Source organism: Actinia tenebrosa, unplaced genomic scaffold (genome assembly GCF_029948245.1).
Source record: "Actinia tenebrosa isolate PJP-AT-01 unplaced genomic scaffold, QUT_ActTen_1.0 PGA_scaffold11__36_contigs__length_13525064, whole genome shotgun sequence".
Taxonomy (NCBI): Eukaryota; Metazoa; Cnidaria; class Anthozoa; order Actiniaria; family Actiniidae; genus Actinia; species Actinia tenebrosa.
Window position 1 is genome coordinate 7,287,098 of NW_028292571.1, and position 19,157 is coordinate 7,306,254.

The 19,157-nt window shown below is 41.4% G+C and overlaps 2 protein-coding genes and 1 pseudogene across 4 annotated transcripts in view; 1 reads left to right on the forward strand and 2 right to left on the reverse strand.

The window, feature by feature from the left end:
• Positions 1-14,246, forward strand: part of LOC116299382 (uncharacterized) — a 64,092-nt gene extending 49,846 nt beyond the window's left edge. For all 3 annotated transcript variants that reach the window (XM_089027263.1, XM_089027262.1, XM_089027264.1), the window contains one exon: positions 10,831-14,246. In XM_089027263.1, coding sequence (XP_088883389.1) covers positions 10,831-11,108 — 278 coding nt within the window. In that variant the 3' untranslated portion in view covers positions 11,109-14,246. The remainder of the gene's footprint in view (positions 1-10,830) is intronic.
• LOC148912419 (uncharacterized) lies at positions 183-2,465 on the reverse strand (annotated as a pseudogene).
• Positions 2,596-7,555, reverse strand: LOC148912420 (uncharacterized). The gene is made up of 2 exons (XM_089027463.1): positions 7,058-7,555; positions 2,596-3,815 (listed from the first exon to the last, which is right to left on the reverse strand). Exons 1-2 carry the CDS (start codon positions 7,344-7,346, stop codon positions 2,791-2,793), a joined length of 1,314 nt encoding a protein of 437 aa, XP_088883589.1. The 5' UTR covers positions 7,347-7,555; the 3' UTR covers positions 2,596-2,790.
• Positions 14,247-19,157: the final 4,911 nt, after the last annotated feature.

The following is a 19,157-nucleotide window of genomic DNA, read 5'->3' on the forward strand; positions in this document are numbered from 1 at the left end:
ATCAGTAATAACTTATTATAAAAACAAATGTCATTTTAAGTCAATCAATTTAAGGCAAATAATTTTGTCAAAATTAATTTTCTACCAATTGACAATTAAGATGTTCCATTTCATTCAAAAATGCAATTCAATTACTTGATTGTAAATTTAAAAAATCGAAATCGAACAAATCGTAACTGAATCATCAATGAAAAGGCATGTATACTTTACTTGTCTTTTTTCAACAGCTCATGAAATACCTGAGCTTGGGTATTTTGCTGATTCATGACATTTGCATGAACATTTGAAACTGTTGTTGCTGGGTTTTCATTTGATCTTGGACCTGCCTTACCATTTCCTGCTGTTGCTCAAACATTCTTTGTTGTTCAACTTTCGCTCTTTCTTCCTGCTGCTTCTTTATTTCCAACTCTGCCTTTCTTAACTCGAATTCTTTCTCAGTGGATTCTTTTAGATATTCCATGGCATCATTTTGTTTCCTTCTCTTTTTTGGTGTGTCACTGCCATCTTTCTTTTGTTGCGAGAGGCGTTCCATTGCCTTGTTTCTCATTTCCTCTGCCAACTCCTTATTTTTCTCCATCTTCTTTTTATCTTCCTCTGATGATTTCTCGGCCAACTCCTCCTGCTCATCTCTTAACTGAATGTAGTTTTCCATAATTTCATCCAGCTCGGTTTTTTCTGGAGAAATCCCAGATGCGCTTTTTTCGGTCCTTTCTTTCTTCTTAAGGTGACTGCCTACTTTTGGAAATTGATTTAAGCTTTTTTTAAAACTTCGATTTTCCGAATTGAAATTTAATGCTGATTCCAAATCTGGAAAGAAAAATAGGGTGTCCCGAGCTTGTTTTTGAGATAATCAGCATTTAATGGAAGCCTACGCACGAGCTTTTGGAGTAAAAATTGCGCCACCGGAAGTGATAAGAAAAAAATTAAGATTCATAAGATAATAGTTATTTGCAGACTATATGATTGCACGAACGAAAGCTAGTCAATCCTTCTACAATAATACATGGAAATTTTCGACAAAAAGAAAGAGAGATACATTGATTTGTCATATTTTGTAGTTTCGGTGCTCTTAAAAAATCTCATAAAGTCAAACAAAAATCCCTACAAAAATCTATTTTTTCACGTGTTCCTGATTTAAACTTTTCCTAAAATGTTGATATAACCTAGAGTTTTAGGAGTTTTTTCGAATGAGCTATCAAAAAATATAGAGTCCCGTGCAAAATTTGAGGGTTTTGCCCTGTTGAAGCTCAAAACGCGTATGGTTCTTCAATAAAATATTGTAGATTTTTCAGCGGTTTTTGAGCGCGCGCACATCGTGGGCTCAAATCGAACGTTCAAAAGTAGGCAGCCACCTTAAATTCCCTTTCCATAATTTTCATCCTGTCCCGAATGGCCTTCTGAGAAACAGTAAATGTAGGTTTCTCTTGGCGACTGTTTAGACTCTCTGCGATTCTGTCTAGGCAGTTTCCTCGTTCCCGGCTCCCTGCTTTGAACTTCCACAACTCAAAAAGCATCATCTCTCTTCCTAGAAAAACATCGTGATCACTTGACCATTTCATTTGTGAAATCCTATTCAAAAAAAAAAGTATTACAAATTATAATGGAATCAACAGAAAAGTTTCAGTGCACAATTTTCTTTAGTCTTTGTTTGATTTGTTTTTTGTTTTTGGAGGAAGATTTGTTTGTTTGTTATTTTTTGTGTGTCTGTGTGTGTTATGTTGTTGTTATGTTTTCCCTTTGACTAATTATTTCTATTTATCTCAATGATAAAAATATTTTTACACCGGCTTACACCAAACAAGGCACATGTCTTAAAGTGGTTTAGCTAATCAGATTTTTAGAAATATCTACAAACACTGAACAACCTTTTTGGTGAAATAAGCTTAATGCATGTAAACTATCCGACATCTTGCTCTGAGCATATTTTAGATCGTTTGATTTTATTGCAGGCCGTTATACTAGCTTCTCAATCTTTTAATAAAACACAGTTTAACTAAACACCGTTTTGATGTGAACGGGGTTGTATTGCTCATAAGCTTAAACTTGTAAGCTTAAATATAAATAACAAATTATTTTTCAAACTGACTGTACATTCATTGAAAAGTTCAACTTTTAATAAGTAGGGCCAGCTGTATTTCAGTAAAAGAAGTTACTTATCTCATTACCTGAAGCACCAATAACATTTATTAAGGAATATAAAGAAGAAGCAATGTAAATGCAATGTAAGATAAAACGTATTTCAATTCAAAGGCGAAAACTAAAAAAACTGATTGCTGCATTCTAGCCCGGCATTTATAAGCCAATTTAAAAAAGTTGAATGAGATATTCACTCTTATATATTCAAAAGTTCTTCTTTTCAGTCTAATCAATGACTGTTATCGTAATTATCTCAAATTTATCTCGATAAAACCAAACCTACTTTGTGTTGTTGGCTGCCATGATGACTGGATAATCTTCTGGCTTGTAAAACTAGGCAAAGAAATATGAAAACCTTCACATTAGACTATAAAAGGAATAAAAAGCGAAATTTTACAAATGCTACATGGTTTTCAAAGATTTTTGATTAAAAAGACTCGAAAATATATAAGTTAAACTCATCACACGTAGATGAGCTTGGCGTTGGTGCTTGGGTGGGAGGAGCCTCGGGAACTCGGCGGAGGTCAGCGGTAACTATGGCAACCCTGTCACCTCCAAATGATTCTCCAAGGTGCTTGGAGAGGAGGAACAGGAAGAAGGGCCTCCCACCACAATGATCCAAGCACCAACCCAAACTAAGGTCACTCCAGGAAATTAAGCTTGAGAAAGATAGCGCGAGATCGAGGCTAAGGATTCTGTAGGTGTCCGGATATAACTTTGATAAGCGTTACTAGTCCATCTGCCAAGGGTTTGGATCATGTGATCTGGAACACCATTGCGCGCTGCAACTGTGGCGGCTCCAATCCTGAAGCTATGGCTGGAAAAATTACCAGTCACTCCCGCACCAGCGAAAATATCCCTCAGCCACGACGTCAGCAACTCTCGAGACAATGGTTGGCCATTCTTTAATAAGAATAGTGGACCTGAAGCATTTCCTCTTTTATGCAGAAAAGCGGACATTGCAGTCACCGCACACAGTGGGGAGACGCCACAACCAATGTGAACATAGCACCCTGCGCGGAAAGGATCGGTTTTGGATGCTTTGATCCATACCCGTAAGCACGATGGTCGGTCCAAATTATCAAACGACAAGTCCGAGACCTGCAGGTGAATGGTGGGGTCGAAACTGGCCAAGCTGGAGACCGTAAACTCTGCCGATCGCAGGAAACCAAAGTATGCGAGCGTACATGACGACCAAAACATGGCATGGTCAAACGAGTCAATATCCAGGGCCTTGAAAATGGTGAGCATGAGAGCGTCGGTAATCGGTAGACGCTGTGAAAACTGGGACCCTTGGGTACGTTTAATGCCCCGAAAGACTTGATGCAGCCGCGGACAATTTACCAATGGATCTGCGTGACCCTGCTCGATGTGAAGGGCCCGAACCGCTGACAGGTAGACTTTAATAGACCGATGCTGAAGCGACTGTGCCAGAAACGTTACAAAAAGACATAAAGTTCTCTCATCTGCAGGTAAGACAGGAACTTTGCCAAGCTGATGGCAAAAATCAATAAATTTACGCTGAGCAGACGCGTAAGTACGACGTGTGGTGGGAGCCAGGCCATTTAGGAGGAATTCCTGACACTGTTTCTTTAGAGTGGACTGGTCAAGTTGAGAAGAAGCTGATGCGGAATTGGAGTTGGGGATCGGTGTGCTGAAGGAGCCAAACGCCTGAACTCCTGCCAACGAAAACGGGATAAGGCATCAGCGATTGCATTGTGGACGCCGGGTATGTGGAGCGACGAAAAGGAAAAGTTAAAGCGCGCTGCCGCTAGCAACAGACTGCGCAACAGCCGCATCAGGTCGGGGACTTTAGAAGTCCTGCCGTTCAGCATGAACACCACAGCCTCGTTGTCGGAACGAAAGATGACATGCTTTTTGGACCACCGATGGCCCCACACATGCGCGGCTAGAACGATCGGAAAGAGTTCCTTATATGCAATAGATTGAGAACCCTGCTTCTCCAACCAGACACCGTTGAACCACGCTTGGTCCAGAAACGCTCCATAACCAATTGCTCCTGAGGCGTCCGATACCACCTGGGTATCGCCTACGACTGGGATACCAGGATACAGCCAAAAAGAAACCCCGTGCCACGTAGAGAGGAACTGGTGCCACCAGTCTAAGTCGCGATGGAACTCGCAATTCAGACGTATAGGATGGTCTCGCTTGCGGAAACAGCCTAGCAGGTCAATCATGCGCCGTATAAACGTGCGACCAGGCCACACCACCTTCGCTGCGTGGTGGAGGTGGCCAATCAACGATTCTAGGTGATGTCTATTACACCAGCGTCGCGACCGCCAGGTAGCAATCAATAGTTTAAGGTTGCATAACTTATCTGCTGGCAAACGAGCAATTTGGTTCACTGAGTCCAATTCGATGCCTAAAACAACCAGGGTAGTATCAGGGCCTATGCATTTGTCGGGATGTAGCGGAACACCTAGAGTGCGGCATACTTGACGTGACTTAGCTAGGTTAACTGCGCAGGCGTCAGTGTTAGGAGGGCCCGCCATGATAAAATCATCAAGATAATGAACGAGATTGCTAACTTGGTAATTGTTCACCAAAATCCACTCTATCATCGAGGCTACCGCATTGAAAATAAACGGGGCTGATCGAAGACCAAAAGGTAACGCTAAGTCAACGTAATACTTTCCGCGCCACTTCATACCGAGAAGGTACCTGTCAGAAGGATGAACTGGAATATTACGGTAGGCCGATTCGACGTCGAACTTTGCCATCAATGCTCCGGTACCAAGGCTAGAGATCATCCGAATGATTTGATCAACCCTGACATACTGAAGGGTAAAAGCCTCGCGGTCGATACCATCGTTCACGCTAAGTCCCCTGGGAGATGAAAGGTCGACTATGAGCCTCCATTTTCCAGGCTGGCCACGCTTAGGTATCACCCCAAAGCTGCTGACGTGCAGGTCAGGAAGGGGAGGTTCGGAGAAGGGGCCCGCGACCCTGTTCGACCTGACCTCGTTTTGCAGATACGAATCAATCACCTGAGGGTTGTGGATAGCGGTTTCCTTGTTACTCTTGGCCGATCTTAAAGAGCTGAGTTGACTTTGGAATCCAACTTTGAAACCATATCGAATCCCACTTAAAACATAAGCCACTTCAATCTGGTCTGGGTGTGATAGCAACTCTTGGGAAAACCACTCAACACTAAGGGGCGTGACGTCAGATACCAACGGGAGGTTAAGCATAGCTGAAAGAAGATACAATACGACCGTGAAAATAATAGTGACCGGCAGATGTTCCGAACTGCTCACACGACTTAAAAAGAGATACGTGAGGCGATAAACGACGAGTAAAGCTAATTACCCTAGATAGGAACTTAGACGGGGTAAAATTACATGCACATAAACATAATATATCGAGAGTAAAGTATATGCTATGGGAGGGGGAGGACCCACTCTGGCGATAACACGGGACTCGAAAAGAACGAAAAATTAGCAAAATAAACGCGTAAGAGGGTCCCGACGTAAAGCTTGAAATGCTGTTGCGATAGCATACAAAGGGACCTACAGAGACAGCTAGAAGACGGCTTAATTGTCCTAATAACGCCGCAGCCAATCATAGAGGCCAGACTGACAGCAAAGCTTATTTCTTAAGGGCCTGGTTACGCGAAAAGATTGTATCAAGGTTTTGTAAATATAACGCGCTAAAAGGTATGACAGCATAGAGAGATAACACAAAAGTCCTAGCACGAAAGGTTTTTTTTTTTTTTTTTTTTTTTTAATCTATATATATATGTATATATATCATATGCAATGAAATACCAGTGACATTGTCTGCGTTTCTTATAAAGCCTAGCATGCAGAAAAGAAATAACGACGGCACGAAATGTCCCGAGACCATTGAAACGTTCCAGACAATTGACAATACACAATCTAAATGCACTTGAACTGTCTAGACAAGATTACGAGCGAAAATTATAGAGTGCTATACAAGATAGCTAAAGCTAAAGAACAAATTAAACGGAACATTTTTTTTTTTTTTTTTTTTTTTTTGTAAGAACCATAAGTATAACATAAAGTACTAGCGTGCTTGGATTAGCGGCGCTTAGACCTGTGAAGTTCCCCCGACGACTCGGCAAACGTGGATTTCCGTTTGGACTCCGAAGACTCGTCGGTCCCACTCGGGCAATCTACCAAGCGATGGCGGCCAGAACATGAAGAGCACTTGTGTGCGAAGCGGCAGCCACTATAACGCGAAGAACACTGCCCCCGATTCCAAGAACGGCATATGGTGTCGCTATTGGATGAGCCCTTGGGTTCTGCTCCTTCAGCAGCTGTAGCACTGAGAGCGCGTGGGACAGATCCCGCGGTGTGGAAACTGTAGAGCTGGCTATTGATGTGCGACCAGTCTGTGAGTTTGCTTGCTGCTGCGTGCTCACGAAAAGCCTTATCGTAAGACAGCCAAGCCCGGCCGCTAAACTGGCGATAGGTTCGCAGAATAAGCAGCTTGTAGAGCAAAAGATCTTTCCAGCGATTGGGAAAATAAGAAGTCAGCACGAGCGAGTAAATGCTGAACGCCTCGACCCACGTCATTATGTCCTCTACCTTTCGCCGCTGGCGCTTGGGCGTAGAGGTCAAAACGATGCGACCATCAAAGAAGAGTTGGGGCTCGTTTTCCGTCTCCACCAGGTTAGGAGAAATGAGATCGCTCATGTCGACGAACTTGCCACTGATGATCTGGGTAACCAGCTTTGCGGGAACGGGAGAGCAACCTGGGCCAACGATAAAAGGCTGATGCAAGACCGCCGAAACAGATGGCAATGATGGCGCCCAAACCGACGAGACGGAGCTCGGCACAGATGCTGAGAAAGCTAGCGTAGCGCTCGTGTCAGCCAATGACTGCGATGGTAGCGTAAAAGTGCTGGCGAATGAAGGTACAGGTAAAATAGACGTACCTGTAGCGTCCTGCGTAGCAGAAACCACTGCGGAGGTGGAAGAAGTTGGCAGTGCAGGCTGTGAAGAATAAGGTGGCGAGGAGGACGAGTTTCCTGACCCATTTGCAGAGGATGCCTCCAAAACCGCTTGAACAACCTCCCGGATAATCTCCTGCCGGTCTTCTGCAGAGAGTACGGCCGTACTACTTCGTGTAGCCCGAGACATAACGAGAGTATAGCGTAAAAACAAATAGCGTTGGTGTAGCGTACAAACTGCGTAAGCTAGCGTTAGCGATATGAGATAGCGCATAGCGTTAGCGAAATCGGATAGCACGTGGCGTTAGCGAAATTGGATAGCACCCGATGCAAGCTTCGTCCCCAGATACCATCTGTTCATCATTCATCTCATTGCGTGAGACATTAATTTGCTTATCAGATGGCCGCGAAGCTATAGCCTTTTGATGACAGATACTTGCGATAACAGGCAACTTAGTTCAAGTCTAACTTTGCTGAAATATTTTATTTAACCACATTAAAATACATCACATACCTTGAGGTGTAGGACGACGTCAAATTACTGCTTTAGAGGTCGTCGTCGGTCTGAAGACGACGGTCCACATGACGTCACTTCCTGCTGCGCATGCGTAGTAACGGTGTTCTCATAAACGGCGTCGTCGTCGTGCAAACGGTCGTCGATTCGTAAGCTCTCTATTCTTACGTTTACGTCGCCTTTGCAGTGACGATGCCAATTTTTCTCACAAATGCCAAGAAATGCGTTCTTTTTTTCTTAAGCGAGGTTATCCAGTTACTATCATCGATCGGACTATGCACAAAGCTTCATCCATAGACCGCAATACTGCTCTTACTCCTAAGGCTCGCACCTCTAACCTAGACCGTATTCCGTTCACGTTTACCTATCATCCCATTAAAAACTCTGTCAAACCTATATAATTCATCGTGGTTTTAATTTACTCAAATCTGATCCTACCACTTCATCTGACATTTTCAAAGAACGCCTTCTCTTTTCTTTCAAGAGAGACTGCAATCTGCGTTCCTTCTTAGTTAAAAGGCAAAATTTCTTCTGATAAACAACCTGGCACTTTTCGCTGTTCTCGCAAACGTTGTTACACTTGCCCTTTTGTTGCTCCCCGTACCTTTGTTAAAAGTCCTAAATCTACCTTTAATATAAAGGATCACTTCGACTGTACTTCATCTAACATCATCTATTGCATTTAGTGCTCTTATTGTAACATGCTGTATGTTGGGGAAACTGGACGAAGTTTAGGTGATCGTTTCAGAGACCACCTTTACGATACACTGTATTCGCAAGAAAGATATCTCTAAACCAGTTTCTCGACATTTCAATTCTTTGAACCACTCGGAAACTAGTGCTAATATTTTTGGTCTTTGCTTAACACACGGTAGCAATAATTCACGCAAAACAAAAGAAATGCGCTTGATTCATTCGCTTGGCACAGTTAATGCGCACGGGATGAACGAGCGCTTCACCTTTAATTAGCCACTTCTCACCTACCATTATTATTTTTGATCCTTTTGTTCTCTTTTGTTTTTCGACTTGCTATTTTCTTATTGATTTGTTTTCTCCCTACACCACTATATAAACCCCTCCATCATTCTCTTTCTTTCTCTCATTGACTCCGACGAAGGACTAACGTCCGAAACGTCAGTCTATTATCTTTCGTATTTACGGTGATTAAATTATCTACTACGACACATTTGCTTCAACTAAAAAGCTCCGACGCAGTCCAAACTAGTTCCAAAACTAGTCGTTATCTAGCATTTTGATAGTCTGCGGAGGCTTTAAGATGTTTTGAAGACGTGAGAATTTTTGTCCCCTGAGAGATGTTCTTTGATGCGTGTTTTTAGGTGTCGGCGAGTTTCGCCGATATAACAAACATTACAGTTTGCACACGTAAAATTTATAACACGCGAGCGCATATCATTGGGGATTATATTATTAACGTTAAATAAACTGCCTATTTTGCAAATGGTAAATACAAGCTCGATATCAGTGTTGGTACAATATTGTCTCACTAATTTGCTGATCTTCTTTTGTGTAATGTTAGAGAACTCACCAATAAAAGAGAGTTTGTAATACCTAGTATTGTTATCAACATTATCTAAATTAGATGTAGGAAAATCTTATTTAAGTAATGGTTGATGATTTTGTCAAGAAGACCTTGCGGATAGTATTTTAACTAAGTTTTTAATTATTGATCTTATAAATGCGATCGATCAAAGCGCGCAATAAACCAACTTTGTATGATATTGGTGAAAAACTAATATAGTTGGTAAATAGAACTATGAGTATTTTCTTTCTATAAATAGATGTTAAAGTACGGTCACTAGAGTTGTCTACTAAATACGTATATCAAGAAAGGGCAAGATTGCAGAAGCATACTAACTAAATATCGAAGCTAGCTTGTCTAGTATCATGCCAGTGGACAGAAGAAACACTTTTTGAAGAAACACTCAAAAAAAATAAAAGATCACCGTAGTTTGAACTCAACAGAGTACATTTTGAATCTAATTGTACTCCTCTACTTGTCCAATCAGAATCGAGTTATTCTACTGAGTGTATTATGAGAGTACACATAACGCAGGAAAAAGCGTGGAGCGAATACAAATATCATGCGATATCCATACTCTAGATTATTTTGTACAGTAAAAACACGGTTTTGAAAACTACTTCAAATGAAATATTCGTTTTGAAGCCTTCTTTTTGGGAAAACGTAAGCGCAATTGGATGATAACTAACTTGTTAGACATTTTAGCGTAGAATGCGGGTGGACATGTTTTCTCGTCTTTGCATTTTGTCTCTCTCTATCGGGCTCGAATAAAAAGATTCGACTCGAAAAGATATCAACCCGTATTCCACCCTAAATGTCTGCTAAGGTCTATGTACTAGGTCCTTTATATAATTTTACATACAATGAATTAGTATGTTGGACTGGCCTAGGTGCCTCGTTTTGTTGTATATGGTTATTAGTTTGAGTACTGGTATTATAAGAAACAATCGTTTGAAGGCAATAGGGTGTAATTCTATTATCTCTTATTCATAGGTATTTCCTGTGTCGAAAAAAATGATTTCATAAATCAAATGAAACGTAAAACGATTCTTTTGATTAAAAAGGGAACAGCTTTAATTAATGTTTTTACAGTTGTCAGCTACATTTTTCAGTCCAAAAGTTTAAGGTTACATTCAGTTCAACTTCGTAAATACAAGATATAGATTTGATGTGCTTGAATAATTCTTTTAGTTAATCGAGTGAAAGACCCAGTTACTGTACAAGAACACATTATTAAACCCAATAGGAAATATATAAGCGCTTCCGTTTGTGTAATTTTACGAGCAAATGGCGAATATTTGGTACAATGCATATTCCCTTCCAATTTTTATTCATTTTTAGAATGGACTAAGCCTATCTAAGGCCCGGGATCTAAATGAATATTCAAAAAACGAAACTGCTTTTCCTAAAAAGAAGTACATAAAAAACGTTATTGCTGTTGTACTTGGTAATAAATTTGTATCAAGCCGGCGTATTCTGTGCCTATTCTGTGTTTTGGTTTTGAAATACCAAGGGACTCCCTCAATGTAGGTGCGTAATAATAGGCAATAATGTACGAGCAGGAATTTCTCGGTTTCCCTTCATGCTTTGTGCTAGAGATTTCTGCTCGTGCACATTGGCTATTGTGTGCGATGACAGTATTAGGCACCAACCATAAAGTCGACAAAAAAATTGTTTATTCTTATTTGTTTTGTTCTTCAACAGAAAAACATCAAGCGCTTTTGCGTCCGCCGGCTCCTCCTCCTCGTCCTGGCTCTTCCAGTCAAAGCGACAGCAATACGTCTACACAAGAATCAGGCCGAGCAAAGTCAGAAATAGCTCTTTATACTCCATTGTCGCCACCATTCAACATTAAAGATTATCGTCTCAGTCTTCCCGATCATGAGACTTCAGATCAACGTTATCAAAATGTACAACAACACAACTCTTGTCTCAGTCTTCCCGATCATGAGACTTCAGATCATACTTATCAGAATGTATAACAGCATAATGAAGCAGGGCATGTAACGTAGGATGAAGGCGCTGTAGAAGGTGAACCTGTAGAATGCCCTTTGCAACTTCCAATGGTTGAGCACGGAAATGGAGTACAAGAGCACATATTAATGGCTGGTAATGATCATAGTGATACGGAATGTTCCTGGTATTCTTTAAGGCCACAGCATGGTCAGCAAGATGGGAGTTCTTCCAATGAAGGACCTGACGACCAAGACATACTGACATCATCTGACATACCTGACATACCTGACAACTAGTAAATTACATATAAATAACTCACTTTCCACAGATAAACACCAACTTGAAGTACACCTGCGTCTGAAAAACAAATATTACTGATGGCACTCAAATTCCAACATTTGATGAGAACACTATTAGAAGGGAATCAGCTTCTTTTTTTGGCTATAGAAAGACTTTCCTCACATTGCATCGGTTGTCTTCAAGGATTTAACACTTTGATCAAACAACAGTCTGTTCTTTTCTTTTGAAGACTACGAATGCAAGACCTATTTCTCAGAGATAGCCAATAACAGGTTTTGCACAATTCAAACCAATTTCTTAAACCAATATCATAATGAGACTCTTGAACAGGTTCGTCTTTAATCAAGTGATGTCGATAGGTCATCAGTGAAGTTCGAATTGCTTACAAGTGAACCAGCTGAGCGTTGAACTCGGCGCGAAGAAAACATGGCGATAAAGTGAAATTGTTTTTATTCATGAGGAGCTTTGGTCAAAAAAAAGTTTAAACTTTGATTGACATAAAGTAGTTTCATGTTACGTTTAACGACACCTTCAAGAAATCGCAGTCAAAAATTGCATTACAGCATAGTTTGTTTAATTAAGAATACACTATAGTAGTTTCATGTTTCATGTTGTTTTTGTTTTATCAAGCATTCGACTGTAAGCGTACAACGAAAATTATTTCTTTATCGTATTTAGAAGGAAAAAACATAACGTAACGTGAACTAAGCAAGTCGACTTTTGAATATATGTTCTAATAATGAAAAAAACAATTACTGTAGGGGAGAGCCAGACTTGATCAAGATATACAGGCGCACGACATAAAGGACGACATTCACTTCTATAAAACAAACTCGCTATGTCACCGGTTTAGGGTTATGAAGTTGTCGAAAGTGCTATTTGTGATATTTTGCGTGGATAAGGCAGTAGGCGGAAATCAGGTCCATGAATAAAACCCCAAACAAAAAGTTGATGATGGAATTACTTACCGTGTATCTGCTCTAATTACAATGAACGAGTGTATGTTGACAACAGGATTGACCCCTACACACTTATACTTAAGAAAGGATGGACATTACTTCACACCTAAAAAGACCTCATGCAAAGTAAACTTTTTTGACCAAAGCTCCTCGTGTTCCTTTCCATATTTCCGCTTCTTGTAGGCACGTATATCATAGTTTAGTTAAAAGAAAACAGAAAAATGCGCAAACGTTGGATTAAAGTAGCCTGGAAATAAGGGCCGGAGATAAAACATCTAAACGAGCTGTGATTGGCTGAAACAAAATTCACCGATCAGCTGGAAGGAATGCAACACAACATTAACTCTTCTGAAATGTGAAATATGCTCATGTTATCAGTTATCGGCACATGAGTGAAGATTGGTTCACATACTGCCCTCGCCGATCGCGAGGTGGATGATATAGAGAGGCGGCTGAAAATGGCGAGAAGTCTCTTGATATATTCAAGACGTAATAAATGATTATGAATGGTAAACCGCAAAGCCAACTCCACCACATCTACCAGGAATCAAAAGAAAGACGTGGTTATACTGGACGTAGTCAAAAGAATTTATATAGTTTCTGTTGGTTTCTACACCAGGACTGATGTGAATACTCACGTGAAAACGTGCAAATTTGCAAAAACCATTGCCCTTATCTAATGCTTCTTGTCGCTGTGAATTTCTCGCTCTGGATATATTTTCTCAAAAATGTCACAGGATTCCGGCTCCAAATCTCAAACTGTTGACTGCAAAGCTATCGGTATTGACTATGATTTGAGTTTCTTCAAGATCAGATAAGTCAATACCGGTAGCTTTGCAGTAAGCATTTGAAATTCGGAGTTGGAATCCTTAGACATAAGGTTAAACACCAACTTTGCAAACTGATTGACTCACTGATTACTGTTTGGAATTGACGTCTGGGGCGCTGCCCATCAGGGTCCGGTTGTACGAAGCCTGGATAGCGCTATCCAACGGATAAATCTTATCCGATAAATTTATTGGATAACAGCATCGACTTATCCACTGGATAAGGATTTATCCGCCGGATAGCACTATCCTGGCTTCGTACAACCGGACCCAGCAAAAGTAATACTTCCAAGTGAGCGGCAGAGTCATTTTACCTCACTTCTTTTATAACGATCATTTATATCTTTGAGACACCCAAGTAAATTAAAACCTGCAATTACCATTCACCGATCACCATTCGCCGTTCGGCCATTCAGCCTTTTTTTGAAATAGCTGTATACTACCAAGGGTTGACAGATGCCTTTTCTAGTCAATTTATTAATAGCTATATTATTGATAGAATTCACGCTTACTGCCTTCTTATTACTGTGATAAAGAATAGTTATTATAAACCACTATAATTTTGGTAGTACATTACGTAAGTATGCCTACTACTACTAATAGAGGCTTTGCATTATCATGGCAGCCATGACATTAGGCAGGAGCAACTGAACTGATCTGGTATAGGCTGATTGTACATGAGAAAGAATTCACTCTCCCAGGGGAAAAAAGCTCTATTATTCTGCCTCCGGTCATGACTGCCATCACGTGATGGCAAAAAGGTTGCATTGCTAGAGACAAGCGCTCCCAGCTCTACGCCACCTGTGCTTTATTCATTAGTTAAGTTGCCTAGGTTTAGTGTAGTACGCCCCAGGTTGGCGATCACATATTACTGTCCAAGCTCAGGCGTGCTGGTCTGTGCATTTGAAGGGTTTTACGCCGATCACTAGTTTAGTATTAAACAAGATCTTGTTCAATACTAAACTAATGATTGATGTAACGCTAGCCAATAGAAACAGAGCTTTAATTCGCTGAAAGTTTAATTCATTTATTCCAAAAAAGTCAAAATGCGGATTAAACAAATGCAAATACTGCACAATGTATTCTTAGTGTAGTGTGCCCCCACGGTGTCCATTACATATTAAAGGATGTTGACTCACTGAAAATATCAAGTTCTGGCGTAAAAAAAAAGGATGCTTTTGTTTATTCTCCCATTGTTAAGTTTCGTTCTCCTGAAAATCGAAGCTTCTTTATCTATTGAATTAAGTTCTTCGGAAATTATTCAGATTGCAGTGTTCTTTACCGAACACCACAGTTCGGCTATGTTAATTTCCTGTAATTTCCATCCAAAAAGTAAATTATAAACGGAAAACAAACGCCAGTTCAACTTCAACTTTGGAAAGCAGTCCATCTCCTTTGGCCAAGGGAACGCCCAGTACCTCTGTGAGCTTCTGCCGACTGATAAATGCAACTCTTCATCCATGTATCAGAATAATAATCCACGTTTGACAACTACAGCATCAGGGCGAGTTTGAAAAAAAATTTCCAGACAATTTTTTGCGTTTTCGTTCCAATAGAAGTAATCGGCAAATAACGACAGGAATTTAGATTTCAATTCGGATTCATAATATGGTGTTGACCTACATCCTTACTGTATGCTTACTCATCTAGCTCAAATTTAAAATTCTAGTCATGAAGGCCAATGTTGTTGCGTAATTCAATCTAGAAATATCTACTTATCCAGCTATGAGGAAGATGAAGTATGTATCCTCATTCATAAAAAGATCTAAGACTTTAAGGAAGGGTGCGCAAAAAATAAAAGATACACTTTTTTTAGCCATTTACAATATCTAATGTTTAAACCAATTAACTAATTTCAAGTTAAGAAACCATGTTACTTACTACTCCATCCTTCATTATCATTTCCAAAATATTTTCCGGGCATCGAATTAATCGCACAAGCTGATTGAAATCAAACGTTCTACGTAGTAGATAAATATGAGCGGGAGATCTGTATGGGTATTTACAAAGACGAGCCGCAGGCAAGCCTTTGTAAATCCCATAAAAAATCTTCAACGAATATTTTATCGTGCTTGTGAAATGAATGAATACTTGGAATGCGTAACATTGCTTTGTGACTCTGTGTTATGCAAATTCTGAAAGTGCGATGCATGTATGACGTCCCATAGGAGTTGACTTACCAAAAACTGAGGCCCCGTCCACACTATGCCGGATAAATTTGAATCCGCAAATTTCACACCGAAACCGAAAAAAAAGTTTTCCGTTCAAACCTGAAAACGAATAACATTTTTCTCATCCGCACTAGTCAGATCAGAGGTGGCAAAAACGCTTCATTGCACATCTGAGCATGTGCATCGAAGCTAAAATTGAGCCCGCGCTGAATTTTTAGCCTTCCCGCCATGTTCCCATGACAATCATGACGTCATCGTATTCGAAAAATTTTGGATAGGAAATGTTCTCCGTCCACAATAATACGGCTAGCCGGAGTTTTTACATTGTTCCACTCTGGAGACCGTATTCGAAAAAATTCGTTTTCGGTGAAGAATTGTTCAGAATTCGCCCGAACTAGTGTGGACGGCAGGCCCAACCGAATAAATAAAAGTTCGGATTCAAATTTATCCGGCATAGTGTGGACGGTACCTGAATTTTGACTAAGTTATTTGAAATTAACTTCGAGTCGTAAGATGTCTGCGGCTTGCTTTTGAACTCCCAAAACTGAGGACGAAGAGAGGTTTGAAGTTGCATCAAAAAGTACATAACATAATACGAAATGGGCCGTTAAGTTGTTCGAGAAATGGCAGCGAAACAGAATGAATAAGATAGCGCAACTGCGCCTACATTGTTCAATGATTTTCCAAACTTCGATTTGGATGTATCTGATAATTTATTAGCAAGCATTCCTTTACCTGATACTACAAACAGCACTAATGTGCAGAAGATGTGTACGAGCGCTTTATTTACTAATTGCAGTATTAATTTTGTTGTTAACAAGTGAAATGTTCCCTTTATCTATACACAGGTAAGGATGATAAATTAAGATTGATATTAAAATCAATGTTGTACATTTGTCCTTTTTTTTATTATTATTCAGTTACATATCTTTATCACAATATATGCATACTAATTAATAAGCTGAATACGATAAGTAGTAGTTCCCCCACACACTACGCCAACAAGTCATGCATGTTGCACACGATTCACTCTTTGGTAGTCACTTAGGAATAAAGAAGACGAGAGAGAGGATACTCGCTACCGCTTATTGGCCAGGTTTAAACCGTGATGTTGCTAATTTTTTGCAAAACATGTGACATTTGTCAAAAAGCTGTGCGTGCACAGAGGATCTGTACATAAAGTACCTAGTAGTATAGGGGGTACCAGTCCTGTATTCCTCGTAGACACATTTTGCGTAGGAAAAGTTTTTTTTGTGTCCACTGCGCTGGTAGCAAACACCAGGAATGTCCGTAGTAGCAATTCCCAGATTTTGGATAGCAAGGGGTCGCGACACCCTACTATGGAGGGACGATTCGTTCCCCTTCTACTAGTAGCCAAAAACCTTCGACGCCTATATATACATGGAAGAGCAAAAGAGTATTTCGGCAAAATTGCAGGAGATGGGTATACGTGCGAAGAATAGGGTGCTGGCACATTTGCTGTTGGACAACGCATACGACGGGAATCTACTACCCGACATATCCAAGTGCGACTATTTGCGCGGAAACGAAGTTACTACCAGCCTGCAGCCACTGTCCGGGCTACCACCGTTTGTAGACGATGTGTTTGTCTATGGATTTGTCGCAGAGAACGACATGTATGGACGCATATGCAGAAACGCAAAAACGCTGGTCTCCAAAATATCCACTGCGGCACAGGAAGCATTTGGCACGTTCCTACATGTCCAAATAGTACACAGCTGCAGGCAAGGAAAAATAGTAGATCGCGTCTCCCACATGGCAGCCAAGTGGTCCAGTTTGCACGGAGAACCTGCAGCGGTTTTCGTAGCCAAAGTGGACACCTCGGAATTGTCCATAGAAACCATAGAGGAAAAGATACCCAAGTTCAATACTCTACTAGATGCGCACGGATATGGTATCTATTCCGTAGACTACACACAGGATTTCTCCCGAACCTTGGATAGAAAAGCTTTGGTGCGCAGATTGCGACAGCTGGGCTACGAACACCAAGGAGAACTGGGCGGACGCAAAGGTACTATTTTAGACAATACACACCAAGTAGGTGGGCATGTTTGCACTTGGATGGAAGACGGCAAACGTACAAAAATATACAACAAGATAGTATCGAAGCCGGGGAAGTGCAGAATCCAGTAGGAGCAAAGTTGAAAGAGTACGTGGATTGTCCAAACGACCACCTGCGTAGGACATTCCTGCATCCAGACGTGCAGAAAAGAGGATGCAGCAGAGTGGAAATATCCATCTACGGCAGGGATTTCTCCAAAGAACACACAAATGCCATTGCGGAGACTATAGAGCCCCTAGCAGACATATTCGTAGTACAACCACCCAAAAACATGTTTGTGTATTTGCTGCGAGGAGACAAAAGAAATCTTCCTAGCTTGGTACTGCCACGCGGAGACAGGTAGGATAGCCGGCATACGCGTACGAGGCAACGAAAAATGGGAACAATGCGTACTTTGGACTATAGCAGAGTTTGGACTACGCAAATGCCCTATAGCACCACTGCGATGCTACACGAAAGACTCTCCTACGGTATTGGCGGAGTCTAACAAGCCCACCCGCGTGCACAAAGATCCGCCTACAATCGCAGATTTTTCTCCCAACTACGGAACACGTGGAGTGGGTTTGGCGCACGAAGAAGGCACAAAAGATAGGAGTGGAAAAGAGTCTCTTCGGAATACTAGAAGTGCCTACGGACCGCAGGATTTCCTTCCTGTCCAAAAGAAAACGACAGCAAAGATTGGAAGACATACGGGACGATTTGGAAGGAGACGAGTGGGTAGAAGCCACAAGAAGATACCACGCAGAACTGTCGGAACAAAGGCAATCCATCCTACGGCAGAAGGAAGAGGACAGAAAGAAAATAGAGAAAGAATTGGAAAAGTACAGGAAACTATTGGATAGAATTTTCAGAAGGACAGACAATCTGCGTAGATTGTTCTTTGGAGAGGAAAGCCCGTTTGGCCCAGAGACGCCTAGGGCTAAAGTACATAGGATGGACCAAATACCTGCAGGAGACTACAAGATACTAGGATACGCGATCCCCAGAGACTTGGATGCCAACTGGTTGGCAAGAGGGCACCGCGTAGTATTGCGCAGGGATAGAGAAACTTCTGTAGCATGGGCCACGGAAGCCCTATTGGAAGCGTGCGCGGCCGGGAAGTTCGAAGCAGACGGCAACATGCGCATAGCTATTCCCGGGGAAGAAATATTGGTGGAATGGAAAAACAATGTAGCAACTGTCTTCGTGCCGGAAGGGCCCGGTTTGGATACGTACTACGAATTGGCTAGGAAAATAGAACATCCCAAACACCCGGAAAGACTACTAGAAGTGCCTGCGCCACCAAACAAAGAATGCGTGCAGGTGCTGCACATGCAGGAAGGAGAGTACCAATGCTGGAAATACGCCAAAACCACGCACACAAAAAAAGAAAAGACAATCCTATTCCTCTCCGAAAAATGCTCGGAGTGCGTATTGGAGGGCTGTACGGTAGAGCACGCTACTACTCCGGTCTGGGGACACTTTCTGGAGGAGCAGAAAATAGACTGGACGTCTCCACCACCGCTATACTGCAAAATAGGTAGGGAAAAGACTACCGAAGCAAAGAAGAAAGACAGACTGGTGCACGTCTCTACTCCGGAATCCTAGGCCTGCAAAGGGTGTTCGCCAGGGTTACAAGGTTACCTCCAGACCATTCTCTCGCTCTATCCTGCGTATCTTTGGTATACCTATGCCGTACTTTTTGGCTACCTTCTGCAGCCCTACTCCGTTCTTTCGATCTTCCAACAATCCTGCA

Bases quoted from the DNA above. Each gene is read 5' to 3' on its own strand.
- LOC148912420 (XM_089027463.1), bottom strand. From the start codon at position 7,346: ATGCGCTATCTCATATCGCTAACGCTAGCTTACGCAGTTTGTACGCTA. The intron at 3,816-7,057 runs GTACGTCTATTT...TTTCGTTGGCAG, and splicing joins TGCTACGCAGGACGCTACAG to GAGTTCAGGCGTTTGGCTCC.